At 40.5% G+C, this 18299-nt stretch overlaps 1 protein-coding gene across 1 annotated transcript in view; it reads left to right on the top strand.

Annotated features, from left to right (window-relative positions):
* The window catches only part of ROS1 (ROS proto-oncogene 1, receptor tyrosine kinase), a 155056-nt gene that overhangs the window by 105481 nt on the left and 31276 nt on the right, over window positions 1-18299 (top strand). The window contains exons 32-39 of the mRNA XM_030886771.1: window positions 1372-1540; window positions 2945-3062; window positions 7560-7750; window positions 10005-10088; window positions 12927-13059; window positions 14574-14736; window positions 16098-16162; window positions 17011-17140. Coding sequence (XP_030742631.1) covers window positions 1372-1540; window positions 2945-3062; window positions 7560-7750; window positions 10005-10088; window positions 12927-13059; window positions 14574-14736; window positions 16098-16162; window positions 17011-17140 — 1053 coding nt within the window. The remainder of the gene's footprint in view (window positions 1-1371; window positions 1541-2944; window positions 3063-7559; window positions 7751-10004; window positions 10089-12926; window positions 13060-14573; window positions 14737-16097; window positions 16163-17010; window positions 17141-18299) is intronic.

The following is an 18299-nucleotide window of genomic DNA, read 5'->3' as shown; positions in this document are numbered from 1 at the left end:
AGGTAGTGAAGCTCACTAATTGAGTCAGAGAACTAGCTAAAGTAGCCACACTATTATCTGATCACCAGAGCGCAAGAGAGAGAGGGGCAGGGCTTGCCAAGCCATTTATCTCTTTGCCCTCCAATCAAACTGTGACCTGATTAATCTCACATTTTCCCATTGGCCAGGTCGGTATAATAAATCTACCTATCATAATTCAGTTTCCAGTCTGACACGAGTAAGGCCATATTGTTTCTGGCATTCCACCAGTGTCTATTCAACCAGTAAACCTGGTTTGTTTGTTGTTTTTTTTAACGATTCTGAGTTGGGTTCATAGTTTTCCTCCTCTATCCAGGCCTTCTAATGAGATCTCTTAGCATGGTAACCAGGCACCGTCTAGTTCTTCGCGTGTTGAACTGACCTTTGAGCTGTCCATTGGTCTATTGGACTAATTGAACTCATCTTTGCTCCAGGTAGGGAAAGACAAATAGTTGCACCTTAGATGACTGCTCACAAACATTTAAGATCCCAGTTGCTGCTCATCAAAGTAGGATGTAGAACATCATCTTTGTGGATTTTGTTTTGTCCGTTGACCTTGGTGGCATCAGGTCCAGTGATTCATTCCCCCAAGATTTTAGACTATGTTTAAAAGTTTTCCTAACTTTGCCTCTGTATGCTTCACTACATTCATGAATTTAGTTGCAGGACAGGGAAATACATATACAGAAGGATCCTCTGTCAAACCTCTATATATTCGTGGGCATAATCTCATTTTCACTTTCACACCTGTTCAGTTTGTCTGTCTACCTACGCATGCACTTGTAGATTATTGTTATTGCAGGATTGTCTATCAAAGGGCATTTAACGAATGCTCTGTTGGGCTCTTGTACTCCTCGTTGTGTCTTCCTCTGCCTCTATCGGTTTTTGATGACCTCTCTCTTATTACAGTCTTACTGTAGCCTTCCCCTTTACCCACGTCAATATGTCTACCTTCTAGATAGTTATTGATTCCCCCTTCTCTTTCAACCCCTAGTAACGGTCAATGACTAGATCATCTTGTGTGAAAATCTTTTCTTGACCTTGCATAATAGTGGTCTCCTATAATATTTTTGTGTGTGTGATAGTCTTAGTTAGATAATGAACTATGGATACATCCATTTTACGAGGTGTTTTGTAGCTTTCTTGGTATTCTTTAACATTCTGTAGTATTGTACTGTGTGTACGTACCACAGTGGGTTTCTCTATTCTTCTGTGGATGGACATTCAGGTTGTTTCCTATATTTTTTGCTATTGTGATTATACTGCAATGAGCACGGGTGTACAAATGTCCATTCACTTCTAAGCAAGTTTTCTTAGAGAAACAATTCTAATCAAGACTTTATTTTTCCCTAGTGGAAATACAGTGAGTTTTACCATGTGAAAGCTTCGTGTAGCCAAGGTCCTGCATATGTCTGTAACATTACAGATCTACAACCTTATACTTCCTATAATGTCCGAGTAGTGGTGGTTTACATTACAGGAGAAAATAGCACCTCCCTTCCACAAAGCTTTAAGACAAAAGGTGAGTACTACCATATTCAGCATGGAGGAAATTCATTTCTAAGTTTCGTTTCTCACCCTATATTTCACTAACCATAGAAGTTGACGTTTTCCTGAAATGAGAGTACTTAAAATGATTGTTTCTAGGATTTGAGTGAAGAAACTAGAAAGAATTAGGAGTCTGTAAAGGCATTCTCTTCTAAAGAGATAATATTGGCCCAGTCTTCTAGGATTCTAACGTGAGCAAAATGTTTTGTTTTGTTTTGCATTCTTACATCTATCTTGCATTCTGCAGTGATAATGGAATGATAGTAGTGCTGCCAAAAGAAACCCATTGCCTTCTCGTTGATTCCAAGTCATAGTTTCCAAGGCTCTAAATCTTTATGGAAACAGACTACCACATATCAATCCTGTGGCATAGTTGGTGGATTTGAACCACATCGTCATGTGTGAACCTATTGCTACAGCCACCGTTAATCCACCAGGGAGTGATTTTCCTGAACACATGCCCAAAGGACCCACTGAGTGCTAAATATTTACTTAACAGCAAAACAAAACAAAACAAAATAGTCACTTCCATTGAGTTGATTCTGACTCATTGAGATCCTATATAGGATAGATGAGGCTGTAAGTCTTTATTGGCACAGATAACCTCATTTATCTCCTATGGAATGGCTGGGGTGTGGGGGTGTTTCAAACTAGCAACTTTGCAGTTAGAAGCCCAATGCTTACCTGATAGCACCACCAGCTCTCCATGAATATGGTGGTTACTAAAAGGAGCCCTGGTGGTGTTGTGGTTTATGAGTTGGGACACTACCACAAAGCTATCAGTTTGAAACCACCAAATGCTCCATTGGAGAAATGAATTTTTCCACCCTCACAAAAAGGTAGAGCCTTTGAATCACACATTTTTTTCAGGAGGTTTTTTTTTTTGGGGGGGGGGGATGCAATTCGACTCTGTCCAATAGGGTCGCTATGAGTCAGGATTAACTCAATTGTAGTGTGTTTGAAAAGTTTGGTAAGTATATAAGATATTTAATTAGTGACTGCTGTATTTCAGACACAAAAAATCTGAAAAATACATTAAATTAATAAATGGTCCAAACAGCATATTATAACTTCAAGTTGATTCCTATAAGAATCAAGGGACAATGTTTGAAAACTTATAGTAGTTTTCTGAATTTGAATTTTCATTTATTTTGTGTCAAACTAGGATCCAACATTTATCTTATCAGTAATCTACCTAGTTTATCAGTAATAACAACTTCAGATACTCAATTAAGTGTATATATTCATATGAGAATTCTTAATATCTCTTTCGTGCATTTTGTTTTCCTTTTAGCAGACATATTATAGAGAAAGGTGTCAACGTAGATTTTTTTTTCCCTTCTAAAGTAACAATCAACATTTTCTTTTGTTTCTAAAGCTGGAATCCCAAGTAAACCAGGCATTCCTAAAATTTTAGAAGGGAGTGAAAATTCAATACAGTGGGAAAAAGCTGAAGATAATGGAAGCCGGCTTCTGTACTATATCCTTGAGCTCAGGTACATCTGCTGTGTGCAAAAGTGCTTTGTAAACAATAGGAGTGCTTAACAATAAGGTATTATTAGGTCAGAATTTTGAAGACTTATGCAGGTGCATTTATAAATAAATACACGGAGCTTTGGTTTAAGAATCTTGAGTACATCCTTGCATTGTTTGCTTAATTCCTACACATCAGCCTTAGTATTCTTGGTCAGATCACATTATTCCTCTCTGAAAAAGGTAGTCCTCATCCAAACTTTTTGGAGGGGATTCAATCAGTCAATCGTTGGTTACTGCAACTGAAAACGAATGCAGCAGCGGGTCAGGAAACCGAGTCGATGTTCAGTGTTAGAGATGACGGTGTGGATGTCAAGTTCTGCTGATAATTTGTTTTAGGAAGATGAACAATGTCGAATGAGAACTGGCAATGATCAAGGTATTTTTCAAAATGGAAAATTTGATGATGTCCTAAAATCGTCTAAAGTGCATAGGTCACATAGGATTCTCTGTCTACTAAATTCAGTGTGTTCCCAGGGACTGAATAATGTGCTGCTGATGAAAAACATGTAACAGAGGAACACATGCAACCCTAGGGTGGACCAGAATGGGGAGCTCAGTGAACTGGACTGGCTTAGACGGACTGATTTCATGCCAACTTAGGAAGAGAATTCCAAATTCCAAAGACACGCCCCTCACGGGACTATGAAACCATCTTTTAAGATGTTCCAAGGATGAAAGTCACTTCCATAATTATAGTTCTGGCAACTTGAGCTTTAGATCTATTTTTGCCTCTTCTTGCTCTGGCAGTCTCCTAACCTGAATTGTGCGCCTGCTCAAGTTAGGGAGAACTACCTCGTCCTGTTTCTCACTGAAACCTCTTCACATTTCTGTTATGTTCCTCATGTAGAGTGAAAGACAGATGATCCTTATTATTCAGAGTAGTTATATCATATAAAGTCTCTGTTCACTGCACATTAAAGAATACAGAATCATTCCTTCAATGGGAAATACAGGTTTAATTTTTTGTCACAGTATTTTCATCAACCTATCGATGCACAACCTTGCTTTATTTATTTCTCTTTAATGAAACTTCAATTAATATTTCAAGTGAATTCATTAATGTTGGATTCATGCCCAACAGCTCTAATGCATGCCTGAATTAAACTTATGCATTTTATGCATCTTTTCTCCATACTGTGTATTACAGCTTTCTTGTGCTCAGGAGTTCTAGATGTCACTTCAGCAATATGTTGGAGACCATTTGATGGAGTGAATTAACCCACAGATAGCACAAAAATGTGCATGGGGGGGGGAATACCACTAAATGAGTAGGACAGAGAAAATTACTGTGTTTCCAAAACTGGGAGAGAGATCTTCCTAATAAGGAGAAGACACTCGGAGAAAGCTATGGACCCATTTTTCGGCTCTTTAACAGAGAATGCCCTGGCCTCATGATGTATGCTTCAGTGGCTGCGTGGCAGATGTGGAGGCACACCATCCTTCCGAAACAGAGTTTGAGAACTGAATTAAGACCATTCATCATTGCCTTGCTTCATCTTGGAGGAGACTGCACACTGGGCAACTCACATATTTCACTTTTCTATGTATTTATGCAAATTACTGAGAAAGCACAGTGGGTTTTGATTCTGAAATTAAATTGGAGGAGAATAAATTTTAGTGAATATACAAAGTCACCAATACTGAATCTACTAATAATAAGGGACAAAATAATAATGATAATCTTAGTAATGAATAGGATCAGCCAAACCTTCTAAGCGACAGACCTGACTTGGTGGTCTGTGACTATAATTCTCTGTTCCCTGCAGGCCACGTCTTTAATACTGTTGCTTTCCTGAACTGCTAACTCAAAGGCGAGTGGTTCTCACCCACCAGGTGATCGTGGGAAAAAGATGAAGCTGCTCACATAAAGAAACCCACAGGGGCAGTTCTGCTGTCTTACAGGTGCCGCTGTGTTGGAGTCAACTGAGAGGCAGTGAATTTGATTGTTTGGTTGAGAACACTGCCATCGCACCTCAGACTCAAGTCCATGGAGTCATTGTTGACTTACAGTGACTTTATTTGAGGCTGTAAATCTTTACGTGAGCAGTCAATCTTTCTTTTGCAATGTGGCTGGTGAATTTGAACCTCTGACCATGTGGTTAGCGTCCCATCATTTATTTGATGCTTCATTTTTTCCCTGTTATGACAGATCATGTGCAAACAGAATGACTATTGTACAATCAGTATCTTGAAATACATTTTTGAGTGAGGATGCTCGAGTTAGTCTCCATGGATTTGCTGAAGTTACAGCGGTAATGGTAGTGCAAAGTGTACAAACTGGGGAGCCAGATACATCATATTTCTTATTTATTCATTAACAGTTTTATTGGCATATAATGCATATATCATACAATTAAATAATCTCCACGATCTATTTTAGAATATTTTCTTCTTCCTTGGACTCATTGCTCTCAGCTACCCATTTCCCTCTGACCTTCCCTGCCAGATTCCCATGCAACCATGAATGCAGCCACTGACTCTATAGCTTTACCCATCTTGGAAACACATACTCACCAAAACACAAAATCAAAACAAAACAAACAAAAGAAAACCCCACTGAACTACAAGTCTATTCACCTCCCTGGTGTGTGGTCAGTGGGAATTCACCAGAGGCTTAATTCCTATGTGGACCCTGTCAATAGAATTTGGGCTCCCCCTGTCAGCCATACACTTTTGCAAACAGCATGTTCACAATGTAAACTCTGATACCATACCATTTCCCCTTCAGATATGGATTTTATTGTTCATAATCTTTGGATCACACAGGGTAGTATGCTTCTTCTGTGTGGGTTTAGTTGACACCTCACATAGGCGGATGCTTGTTTTAAAACATGCTTTTAAGAACGCCCCCCCCCCAAAGGTGTTATTTCTAATAGTCAGACTCCATATGTTTTCTTCACCATACTTTGCTATAGCAACCATATCACCAGTGATCTCTTCATGAGGGCAAGCTTAAAGCATGCATAAGAACTAATTGTTCTTAGATTGGGAAATGAATTATGAGTGAGCCCTGAATCCATTCATGTATCTATGGTTTATATATCAGACACATCATATTTAAACCTAGTTTGATGCCTTTTGTTGAACTTAGTATTTTCAACCATAAAAAGCAAGTGGTGATACCTGCCTCTTTATGCTGTTGTGAAGACTGAATTACGTGAAGCAGTACATTAAAAGCTGTAGTATAACACAAAACATAAAATCCCAAACCCATTGCCATTGAGTTGAATTTTACTCATAGTGACCCTGTAGTACCAGGTAGAACGTCTCTGCTGGGTTTCTGGGGCTGCACATTTTACAGGAGCAGGGAGCCTCATCTCTCTCTCACAGAGTGGTCAGTGGTTCTAATTGCTGACCTTGTGGTTAGTAGCCCAACACACAGCCCACTACAACACCAGAGTGCTGAGCACCGGTAAGTATAGTGTGCTGTGTGTGCAAAGATGTAACTTTGACTACTAAAGCACACTTCAAGTCCTAGCATTTTTAATTGTTTTATACTCATATGAAAGTTGGACAACGAATAAGCAAGACTAGAGACAATTTGGTGCATTCAAAGTGTGGTGTGGGTGAAGAATATGAAAAGTATCATAAACGTCCAGAAGAACAAACCAATCTCTCCTGGAGGACGTATAGCCACAATGCTCCTGAGTAGAGAAGGTTCATGACTGTGTCGCATGGGCTCTGGACAGCGTGGCCCAAGAAACCACACCCTGCACAAGACATCAGACTTGGTAAAGTAGAGGGTCTGTGAAAAAGAGGAAGACCCTTAATGAGGGGAATTGACACAATGGCTGCAAGAAAAAGGCCAAACTTAATAACAATTGTGAAGATGGTGCAGGCTGGCCAATGGCGTGTCCTGTTGTACAGAGGAGGGTTGGTAGGAGGTGGAGCTGACTAGGCAGCAACCAATAACAATACCCTTTATCAGAATGCCTCTTTCTCTTTTTCTAGGGCCAATTTCACAATGTGGCATTACTTTGAGGCAGAATGTAGGTCCATAAAAAAGGAAACACTGAACATTGCACTTTGAGACAAATAACAGTTTGGTAGTGGAGATGTATTTACATTGCATTTTATTCAGAGGTGGTGTTAAAAATTAGGAAAATTAAACACAAGTTTAAAATGTTGGCAGAATTCCCAACTGTCTTGTGAATTTTGAAAAAAAATTTGCACATTCCAACAGTAGGAATGTGCAATAGGAACATGATCTTCAGCAGCCTCTTGGCCATTGGCTACTCATTATTTTCCTAGTGAGCTGAGTGGGTTGGCCCCAGGCATTGCTGGGATGACTTTTTATGACCAGTCAGTGTTCTGTAGCTGGATCATGGGGGTGAAATGAGATGAAGGGTAAAGTGTACAACAAGAGAATCTCCAGAGCTCTGGCATTCACCGATCGACGAGCATCGAGTCATAACAAACACATCGCTCTAGTTACCACTTTACCGTTTGCTTTGCAGAATGGGTGCTTCAAATGATTCCGAGAACCGGAATTTAAAGTGGAAGATAGTATTCAATGGATCTTGCAGTAGCATTTGCACGTGGAAGTCCAAAAACCTGAAAGGAACATTTCAATTCAGAGTCGCAGCTGCAAATAAGCTGGGGCTCGGTGAATACAGTGGAATCAGTGAGAGTATTGTGCTGGCCGGAGGTATGTTCCTATGTTTGTCTACACTGATTTATTGCACAGAGGTGCAGTGACAATGATAGGCACAGTCTTACGTTACCAATAGTTCGGGTGACCATATAGCTGATCAGACAAACTAGTGAATTATTCAGATTCTCTGATGCAACCTTTCAGCTTATCTGATGTAATCAGTTTATCTGATGTAATCATCATGCCATTTTTTATCTTCAATAATAATCAACTGCTCCAAATATCTTCCATATAAAGTCCACGACTGTCCATTTTCTGATGTTACTTTGTTCAGATTTTTATGCTGTTCCTGGTCCGACCACCTCATAAAACTGTACTCTGTCTCCTTCCTGGGCTCAATCCTGGCCAGTGCATTTCATATGCACCCATAGGGCATTTGCCAATGGAGACTGTGCTTTGCTGTGGTGCCGAGATTTCTGCAGCACTTCCAGATGCAATGAACTGAGTAGTGTTTTGCTCCTGCAGTAGCTGGAAGTTGGAGTTTGATGCAACAACAGCCAATGATAGCTTTTTTCCTTTGTGTTTCCTGTCTTAGTTTGTGATGCACATCTTTCTATTCATGTAGGCTATGCATTTCAGTGACATGTTTGCTATTTACTCTATCTGGTCCTCACGTTCTGTTCATTTCACCATCTACGTGTCTCTCTGTTGAGCTCTCCATGACTATTTTGCCTTTCCTGATTTAAGATATCATTTCTTTTTCCCCCTCTTTTACTAGAGTGACTTAGGGTATAAGTCTTGGGGATTCCACCAGAGTCTATCTGACCAATAAGCCAGGTATCTTTTATGTCTTGGGGTTTGTTCTAAACATTCCTTTCACTCAATCACCTTCTAATTGGTAGTAGTCGTCAGGTAAAATTGAGTTCTTCAGGTTTCCAGGCTGTGGAGACGAATTTTTGCATTGTCCATTAGTCCACTGGACTAATTGCTCTCATTTTCATCACTCTTCTTTCCTCCAGATAGGGAGAGACGAATGCAACTTAGACGGCTTTTAAGACTGGCGTTTCCACTCACAATGTAGGATGTACAACATTGTCTTTGTGCACTATGTTATGAAAATTGCCCTTGGTGTCCTTCAGACTGTAGGCCGAGCGACTGATGCCCTGAAGGTGTTGTGTTGTTTAGGAAGTTTTCAGAACTTTGTCAAGCTACACTTTCTTGCCTGCACTCTGGCTCTGGTCACATTGCTGCCAGTGAATCCAGCTGAAGCAAACACTGGATCACTTACTCCCCCGCTGATTTATTTGAATTGGCTCCTCATTCACTGCCTTCAGATCAAGTATGGTGTTTAAGTCCTTTTATGATTTGCTTCCACTTGTGGAACGTCTTTTTTAATGTTTATCTGCACGATGAAGGAATATAAAGCTAGAAAAAGCTTTTATGACACCAGGTCACTCACCGTATATTTCCCTCTACCTAGAATGCAGGCACCCTCCCACCCCCACACACCTACCAAGGCTCCTGGGCCAGAATTTCCATTTCTTTGCTTTGTGACAATTGATATTCTTTTCCTCTTTCAAATCCTAGCTTAAATAGACCCAACATGATGCTCTTTAAGAAAAAGGAATTAATGCATTTTGTGCACACATAACCTATGATTCAGTATACAACTTCTATCATTCTTGCATTAGAAAGGGTCAAACAGTAAGTATTTCAGGCTTTGGGAGCTGCATCTTATCTGTATAACGATTGCTTCTTCTTTTCTTCTTCTTGATAACATTTTAAAAATGTGAGAATCATTCTTAGCTCAGGGTGGTACAAAATCAGGCTGCAGCTAGATTTGGCCCATGAGCTGCAGTTTGCCAAGTTCTGGTCTACATATTCTTCTCCTCTGCATGGCTGAGACCTCTTTAAACAGGGGATCCTGCTTTCATTTGGATATCCTCTAGGTTAATACATGTGGCATTGTGTGTTTTAAGATTGTATTATAGAATCGATGATCCAACTATATCTGACTGAAAACGTCTTGTTCCATATACATCAAATGATTCCTCAGGGGCTTTAATGTAGGAGATTGGACCAGAACGCTCCAATGGTGTGTTGGATCTAGAGCAACTTTGGGAGTTAGGGGTGGGGGTGGGAAGAGAGCTCTGGTTTCAGTTTCCCTTGGTGTAAATAACCATTCAGCAACTGATTTCTAATTATTTTTAGGAAGTAGCTCTGGACTCCCAAGAATGTGTACATGATGTAACACTGGGGTTATCTAGCTTTATTGTAATGATTCATATTTTTCTATTTCTTTCATTAGATACTCCTTGGCTCCCAGAAACAAGCTTTATACTTGCTATTATAGTAGGAATATTTCTGATTGTTACAATCCCATTGTCCTTTGGTATGTATAATATATATTTTAAAAAGCAGCTAACACATTGTTTACAAGGTCATACTGATGGATATAGCTCTTGGTTTATCTAACCTGGCCATGAAACCTTGTGATTAAATAAGTAAAGTTTATAAAATCCATAATGTTACTTTGGGCTATATTTTCTCAACCACTGACTTCTGCAAACTTTCATCTGACCTAGAGATAACTCCATTATGAAAACCATGTCTGCATTTATACTTTACTGTATACTTTAGTTACAGGGACTCCAACATTTAACTTTATTTTTAAATAGTTATTTCTGATTGGCTACATAACAAGTGTTTTCTGGTTTATAATTTGAGACAAATGACAGAAAAATAGCCCTGGGGACACAAATACGTGTGGGATTAATGGGTGGAGGGCGGTGTCAGTGAAAACTCTTGGACAGGAGAGCTTTGGTCTCAAGGCAGACAGCCTGCATTTGGAATGAGCGGGCCTCTTTTGTAGAAGATCCATTTCTGGATTTTAGGATCTAGTCTTGCTCTTAAACATCTGAGCTGCATATTTCAAATCCTTGTCTTTCATAAATGAGCAGGAAAGCAGAGAAGTTGAGTGTAGTAGATAGATGGATGTGGTTGCCTTAAGAGTTTTTTCTCTTCTTTTTAGCGATTTAGCTTCATGATGGTAAAATGCAGTGACCACCCACAAAGGGAAAGTTACATATTAGACCTACTGGGTGACCAGGCATCCTGGTTTATGCCTGGTTGCTTTATTATGCATATCAGTAACTCCGTGTTTCAAGCCTTCAAATGTCTTGCTTTGTTAAAGGAGTTCTGGGGGTACCGTAGTTGAGCGCTCAGCTGCTGACTTAGAGGTCGGTGTTTTGAGCCCACCTCGAGGATCCTGGGAGGAAGACCTGACTATGTTCTTCCATCAAGATTACATCTGACAAAACCCTCTACAGCAATTCTGCTCAGCCACACAGGCTCACTGTGCGTGGAATGGTCTCAACAGTGCCCAATAACCACCATGGCATCCATTGCTAACGTTAGCAATCTCTGACACACTGCTGTTTTACAAGAACGGCATGCCGCTTGTCAGAACAGCATGCTCAAGGCAATGTTTAGGAAGCTGTGGTTTATTTTGCACACAAATAAAGATTAGAAAGGAAAAATTATAAACATAAAGTTGAACCCTCCCAGAAGAAAGCCAGCATTTCACCAAGTGTGCTAAATCTAATTTATTCCCCTCAAAGCTCATTGGAGTTAGAAGGTCTTAGAGAGCATGTTGAAACTTGACTTGAGGTGGCTTTCCAAAGATTCCACCCAGATCATGTGTGGAGCTCCTTCAGCTAACTTGGAAAGCTAAAGATTTCAGCCGAGCCTGCCAGGATTTTAACCTGCGGTTCCAGGGAGTCTAAGTACCGCACAGCTGATGTTGGTGCCACTAAGCCAGCCCCGCTGGAATTACCCATATGACTGCAGTCTATTTGGCAGTTGGCATATAGGCTGGCCTGCTTGTCTGCTTTCCTACTGGGAAGGCGTGTTGCATGAAGAATCCTTCATCTGACCTCTGCTTGGCTGCTTGTTTGTTCATCATTATTGTTTGAACCCATAATTGTACTGGCTGCCCATGAGAGGATTTCAGCCAACTGACAGTGACTCCAAGACATCCTATGGATAGCTGACTGTCTCGGGACTCACAAAGATCTTTGTTCTGTCTGAGTGCAGCTAAGCTAATTCAGTCATTTGCTTTTAATAGCAGTGCATGTGGTCTTACTAGTAGATGTGTGCTAGTGCATGAGACGAGACTGAATGGTTCAAATAATAAAAAGTAGTGTATTTTAAAGTTTGCCTGGTGCTGAGAGCTTTCAACAGTGATCATTATAAATATAAATTGAAATCAGGGTTTAAGAGGAAGCATCAACAGCCTTCACTTCGGGGAGCTGTGTCTAATACAACTTTAGCCTTCCACTGAGGCTCGAGGAGAATCTAATGCAGTAAAACACAACTGTTGACCTCGAGGGACTTGGCATGAAAGAGGGATGTGAGACACACCTTGTGAACAGATTCATCACAAGATGTGTGTTAAAGGATACTAAAAGGCCAGAGTATATAAAAGATTCCAGACAGGCACACCGGAGAAATGCTGAGAGGCACAGTTGGACCCAGAAGCTCAGACAGGAGAGATCAGCAGAGGTTGCCGTGGTCTTGTTAGCAATGAGAAGGGTGCTGGGCTGACATGGGGTCTTCACACATGATGACGGAGTGAGAATGGCTCTGGTTTGAAAAATTCCCTGAACAAAGGGACTGCAGACTTTCCCCTTTGGGCCTTTTAGAGGATTTCACTCTCATCTGCTGGGCATAGAAGCTACAATGAAACAAAGCTCAAGTTTTAATGACCATCTTCCAAAGCATTCTTCCCGTTTCTAAATTCTGATAAAATATCCTCCAACAGAATACTGTTCAAATTGCACCGTGACCTTGTAAAAAGAACTCTTTTATGATAAAAATAATATCTGTTCATTATTTCTTGAAAGCCAACAAAAATCACTCATGATCCCCCTATTAGGGAGGATCAGTGTCGGCACTGGGTGGGCGTACGGCACGGAAACAATAGTATGGTATTTCAGCTTGTTGAGAACAAAAGAAAATATACAAGAAAGATGCCCAGTGATGTGATATAAATTCCATGTTTTAATATAACTTTGGACCTCTATCTCATTGGCGCTTGTTCAATCAAGGTCTGTTATTTAATCCACAGTGTTCTTATATATAAACATTCAAGGTATTGTTTATATTTTCTAAAGGAAAGGGTAGGCAGCACTTTATCTGGTAAACTATGTATTTGTTTTTTTCCTGATAGTCTGGCATCGAAGGTTAAGGAACCAAAACTCTCCTAAGAAAAGGCTGACCATTGTCACAAACGACAAGGAGCCGGAGGAGCAGCGAGCCGTGGCAGCTGGCGTGGGCCTGGCTAACGCCTGCTATGCGATCCAGTACGTAACCTGGGTGGCTGGAACCTGGGGGCGGCAGCACCCGGCATGACCATCCATCTGCTTTCCCCGGGACTGCCTTGAGTTATGCCTGCTACTCCAGCGTAACTATTAATAACAATCTTTTTCCATGCTCAAACATGACCTGGTCTGGGTGACAAATGATCTGCCTATCCTATCCTACAAAAATGAGGAAAAGTCCACTGTGCTTAATCAGAGGGCCTCACACCAAATGAAGCAGACGGGGACACACCGCACTGAAGGGAGGAGACAGCAGCATGACTTGGCCAACTGCAAGCAGCATTTTCAAAAAGAGACATGTCAAGGGTTTCCTGCAAGTGCCACCAAGTCAACCTTATTCCTCTAACGGAGTTGTACAGTGACCAGTTCATTGTAAGAAAGACGAGCTTTAACTTTCTGCTGTCATCAGAACAGAACACATTTAAGTGCCGCTTTGGAAAAGGCATGATATTATGGCTTACGAAAAATAGAATTCTATAGAAATAGACTTGACTTCTGGAAACATATAAGTCCAGACAGAACAATGTTTTTAAAATTTTAATTTATTATTAATTGGGAGTAATACATGTATCATATCATTCCATAGTTCAATCACATCAAGCTGCATTGGACAATGGCTACCACGATCAGTTTACAACGATGCTTTTTCTATCTGGACTCCTTGACAGGTTTTTGAAGTAGACACTGCCTCTCAGAGGGGACTTTCCTTGAGACCCTCTATTAAGAACTCAAAGCATTTTTATTGGAGATGTTTTCCCCCCTCATATTTCAGGGGGACAAAACCTAACTTTATAATATTCACCTGATGGAGATGGAGTTGAATTTTCAGGACCACGTCAAATTATGTTTAGCTAAGAGATAAATTGGTTGAATCCATTAAGGTGAAAGCTCTTTTGGCTCATGAGCCCAGATGCATTTATCATTTAAAGATTTTTTAAGAACTTTTATTTTCACAGATTATATTTTTAGACAAATTGAAAATCTTAAAAGATGAATAAATAACTTGAACAGACAGCCTTGGAGGCTCAGTGCTTAAGTTCTGAGTTGAAAGCTCACTGATACTAACCCTTCCGATGCTGTCTGAGACCCAGCAGTGGTGGTCTGCTTCGGGAAAGCCTGAAGCCTTAGAAACTCTAGGGGTCAGTTCTGTCCTGTCTTAAAGGGCTGCTGTGCCTTGGGATCAACTCGGCAGCAACGGGTCAACTTTAAAAGAACAAGCTCTAGTAAACATAGCGAGGCGATCCACACACATACGTGCTTCCATCAACATGTCCTGCCCGGAAGGGAAACGACATGTTCTGCCTGGGTTAAAGGTGGTGGAATAGGGAGGGAATCTGGATGCCAATCCCATGTCACTGTGGTACGTAGTAGGCACTGCAAATGTTGTACATCCATGAGAGTCTCTCGTCTCTCTTACACTCGTTTTCTCCTTAACGTCAACATCAATGCAAGCTTGTATCTTGATGGAACAAACATTATTATTTATTACTGCACAGCACTCTTCCGACCCAAGATGAGATTGAAAATCTTCCTGCCTTTCCTCGGGAGCAACTGAGCCTGCGGCTCTTGCTGGGCAGTGGGGCCTTTGGAGAAGTGTATGAAGGGACTGCAGTAGATATTCTAGGAGCTGGAAGTGGAGAAACCAAAGTAGCAGTGAAGGTAAGATGGATGTTCAACTCCTTAAATGCCATTTTAGTGTGTAACAGCTGGATTTAAGTGAACAAAACTATAAGGGGTGATTGATTCCAGTAGACAAGAGGACTCGTATTCTATAGAAGCCTACCCATGGCTATCGAAATCACATATTTCTCCTATTTTATCTATAGGTTCTGTAAGAAAACCTTAGGAGTTCATGTTATCTCTAAGACTATAAAATTAGCCAAGACCCGGCAAACCATGTTTTCCCCACTCAAACATCCTCTCGGAGAACCACCGGGGTTATTACAGACAGTCTCTAGCTGCTACACCAGGAGGCAGCACCCTTTTCTTAAAGGGACACATTTAGAACATAATTTAGGACTCATCTACGTTGTTGTAGTGGGACAACAGCTCCGGACAATCAATATGTGAATGAGTGAGGGTGACAGTATTCCAATAAAGTTTTATTTACGAATGACACTTGAATTTCATAACTTTTATGCATAATGAAATGCTGCATCTTTTTCTATTTAGCCATTTTCAAAACTGAAAATAATTCTCAGCTCACAGATTGAGAAAACACAAAGTACAGATGAACAAAACTAGGTGACGGGCCTGTGTTTGGCCCACAGGCAGCCATTGTTTGCTGACCCCTGCCCTACACAGTTACTCAGCATGGTCTATTTCATGTAGTTTTTTAGGAAGCATAGGATATGCTTTCTTTTTTCTGTACAGCTTTCTTTGCATAGAGGGATGATGAATCTCTTATGGAACTGAGTAATCCTGATCACTACTGGTTAGGGATCTATTGTTTTTGAGGGTCAGCTATTCAGTTAGAAGACTTGGCAAAATTCTTTTCATTTTCAAATAATATGATTTAAAAAGTTTTTGCATGATTATAAAATTAAGAGAGGAATCTAAAAACTAAACTTGTTCTACTTCTGAAAACTCTACATTTTTATGGGACTGAATTGGAATCTACTTGATGGCAGTGGGTGTTTTGTGTAGATATAGACATTTTGCCTAGCAGGTTTTCCTCTCTGTGCACAAGGGTAATAAGTTGAGTTATGATGACTCCGTGTGTACAGAGAACTCTTGCCCAGGAAAAGACACTTCTGTCTTCCGAGGTGTTCCTGGGTGGGGTTGAGCCACCGACCTCTCAGCTAGTAGTTGAACACTTAACCATTTGCATCATCTTTAACAACAATGAGAGGTGGCATTTGAGTAAGTTTACAGAACAAATCAGCATGCGTTATCTATCTTTAGCATCCAGGGTGTATATTACAAGACAGATATCGTCTCCATTAACCCATGAACTCATGGAAAATGTCTGCTACACTGATTCTTAGCTTCTTTTTCTTTTTTTTAAAAATGTTTCACAGACATTAAAGAAAGGCTCCACTGACCAGGAGAAGATTGAATTCTTGAAGGAGGCACATCTGATGAGGTAGTTCTGGAGTACATTTCCCTTGGGATGAAAGGGTAGGAAGCATTTTACATTCACCATAACCACAGCTCATGCCAAAAACAAACAAGGCAAAATTGGAAGACTTAAATGGAAATGTGTTAACCATTAGCATGCTATAGTAACCAGTTTTCTGAGCCTAGGTGTAGACAGTCACTGGGCAAAATGAACTTCTTTTAAAAACATCTTCAGTATGGAGTGTGTTTTGCAAGCAAATTCTGCAGCTGCTCAGTCTTAAACATGCTGTGTTCCTCTAAATGTGTAGAAAATGTGCAGGGCGAGTGTCCTTAAGTACAATAATGTTAGTGAAAATATCCAGGGTCTACAAGGTTTCAGTCATATATGGCCAAGAATACACTTCCAGGACATCTTAAGAGAAGACTCAAGGCTGGTGGGAGTCCCCAGCTGTGAGCTCTAATGATTAGACTGCTTTGATGCCTTGAGAAAACAGTCTAGCCTAACATCTGTGTCTTCATTGCACCGCTAAACATGTGGACATGAAGACAAAAAATGTAATGCTTTCAAATATCTTTTGTTAGTCAAAATTACTTTAGTTTTCAATACATTTTAATATTAATTTTTTTCCTTGTAAAAATCAGCCTATTTTTGTCCGCATGCATTGGCCACTAGGGGTTGCCATCTGCCCTGCTTAAGGCAAGCGCATAGACCAGGTGGTCAGTTCTCGGAAAATGAGGCTTTCACTTGGTAAAGAACAAAAATAGTCCATGGTTTTGAAGGGAAATGCGAGTGAAGAATTGCTCCACTGTTAAAGGCCCTGGTAGGAATTCCATCGTTGTCACCTGACCCTACTCGCTCTTTCCAACTTTTAGCAAATTTAATCATCCAAACATTTTGAAGCAGCTTGGAGTTTGTCTGATGAATGAGCCCCAGTATATTATCCTAGAACTGATGGAAGGAGGAGACCTTCTCTCTTATTTGCGTAAAGCAAGGATGACAAAGGTATGAAATATGCCCATGGTATCGGTTTTGGAATGCAAATGACTTAGAAATGTCTACTGATTGTCCTCTGTGCTCTTCGAAAGGCCAGTCTTCACACAGGTCTCACTTTTGGTTGATGGCAGTCTTAGCAGACTTCTGTGGAAATAATTCTTAGCGTTGGTTTGCATCACATTAAGACCATTCGAACCCTTGACTTATGTTTCTGGCATTTTCTCATGATTTGAACTTGTTTCAAATGTGCTGGCTGCCAGAATCATGTTCTTCTGGAAAACAGGGATTGTGTGGATGTGACAAAGGAAAATACTTCTCTATATTTAATCCATAAGCTATATGTCCCAACTGACATTTCCATCCTTGATCTCCTCACCAGAATTATTCAAGAGGGCTTCAAAAAGTTCAAGATAAAAGGAATTAGAAGATAACAAAATTTCCCCAAGAACACTTTGAAGCCCCTTTGGATGTGCCTACAAAGCTGACTTATGGAATTGAATTTTAATAGGTATCTCAAACCTGCTAAAAACAAAACTAGCAATATAGCTGACCTTAGAGATAGATGCCAGGGTTTGGTCTAGAGATTTTTGAAGGTGAGAAAACTGCTGAAGCACCTTATGCCAGTGGATCTGAAAGAAGGGTGTGTGCGGCTTCTTTTAAGAATTCGTTCCTATGGCTTCCCGGGAGAAAGCCAGATGTTGGGAGAAGGACAGAAACTTAGGTTACCCAGAGGCCATCTGGGCAAGGCAGTGGGATCCTCAAAGTAGAGAAAACCTGTTTCCTTTTTGAGAGGTTCCTGAGTGACAAGTTAAACCTTACGCTAATGACATGACCTAAGTGGAGACTTATGCTAATAACATGACCTTAGCAGAGGCTTCTAGCATAAGAGGCAAGCAGTCTGAATGAGGACAACCAAGGACACTGTTTGTCCGAGGATCCAAAGCTTGTCATAGATACCAATGGCCATGGGAGAAAATGCATCTCATTAATCGGGTGACCACCCATTCCTAGTTTGCCTGGGCCAATTCCAGTCTATTCTTGCTGTTCCTCTCTCTAAAGCAGTGGTTCTCAACCTTCCTAATGCTGTGACCCTTTAATACAGTTCCCTGTGTTGTGGTGACCCCCAACCATAAAATTATTTTTGTTGCTACTTCATCACTGTAATTTT

Source organism: Echinops telfairi, unplaced genomic scaffold, assembly GCF_000313985.2.
Source record: "Echinops telfairi isolate 266 unplaced genomic scaffold, ASM31398v2 ScPeMD7_3533;HRSCAF=4204_0, whole genome shotgun sequence".
Lineage (NCBI taxonomy): Eukaryota > Metazoa > Chordata > Mammalia > Afrosoricida > Tenrecidae > Echinops > Echinops telfairi.
The sequence above is the reverse complement of the archived record's forward strand: the minus strand, read 5'-3'. Positions and strand labels throughout refer to the sequence as shown.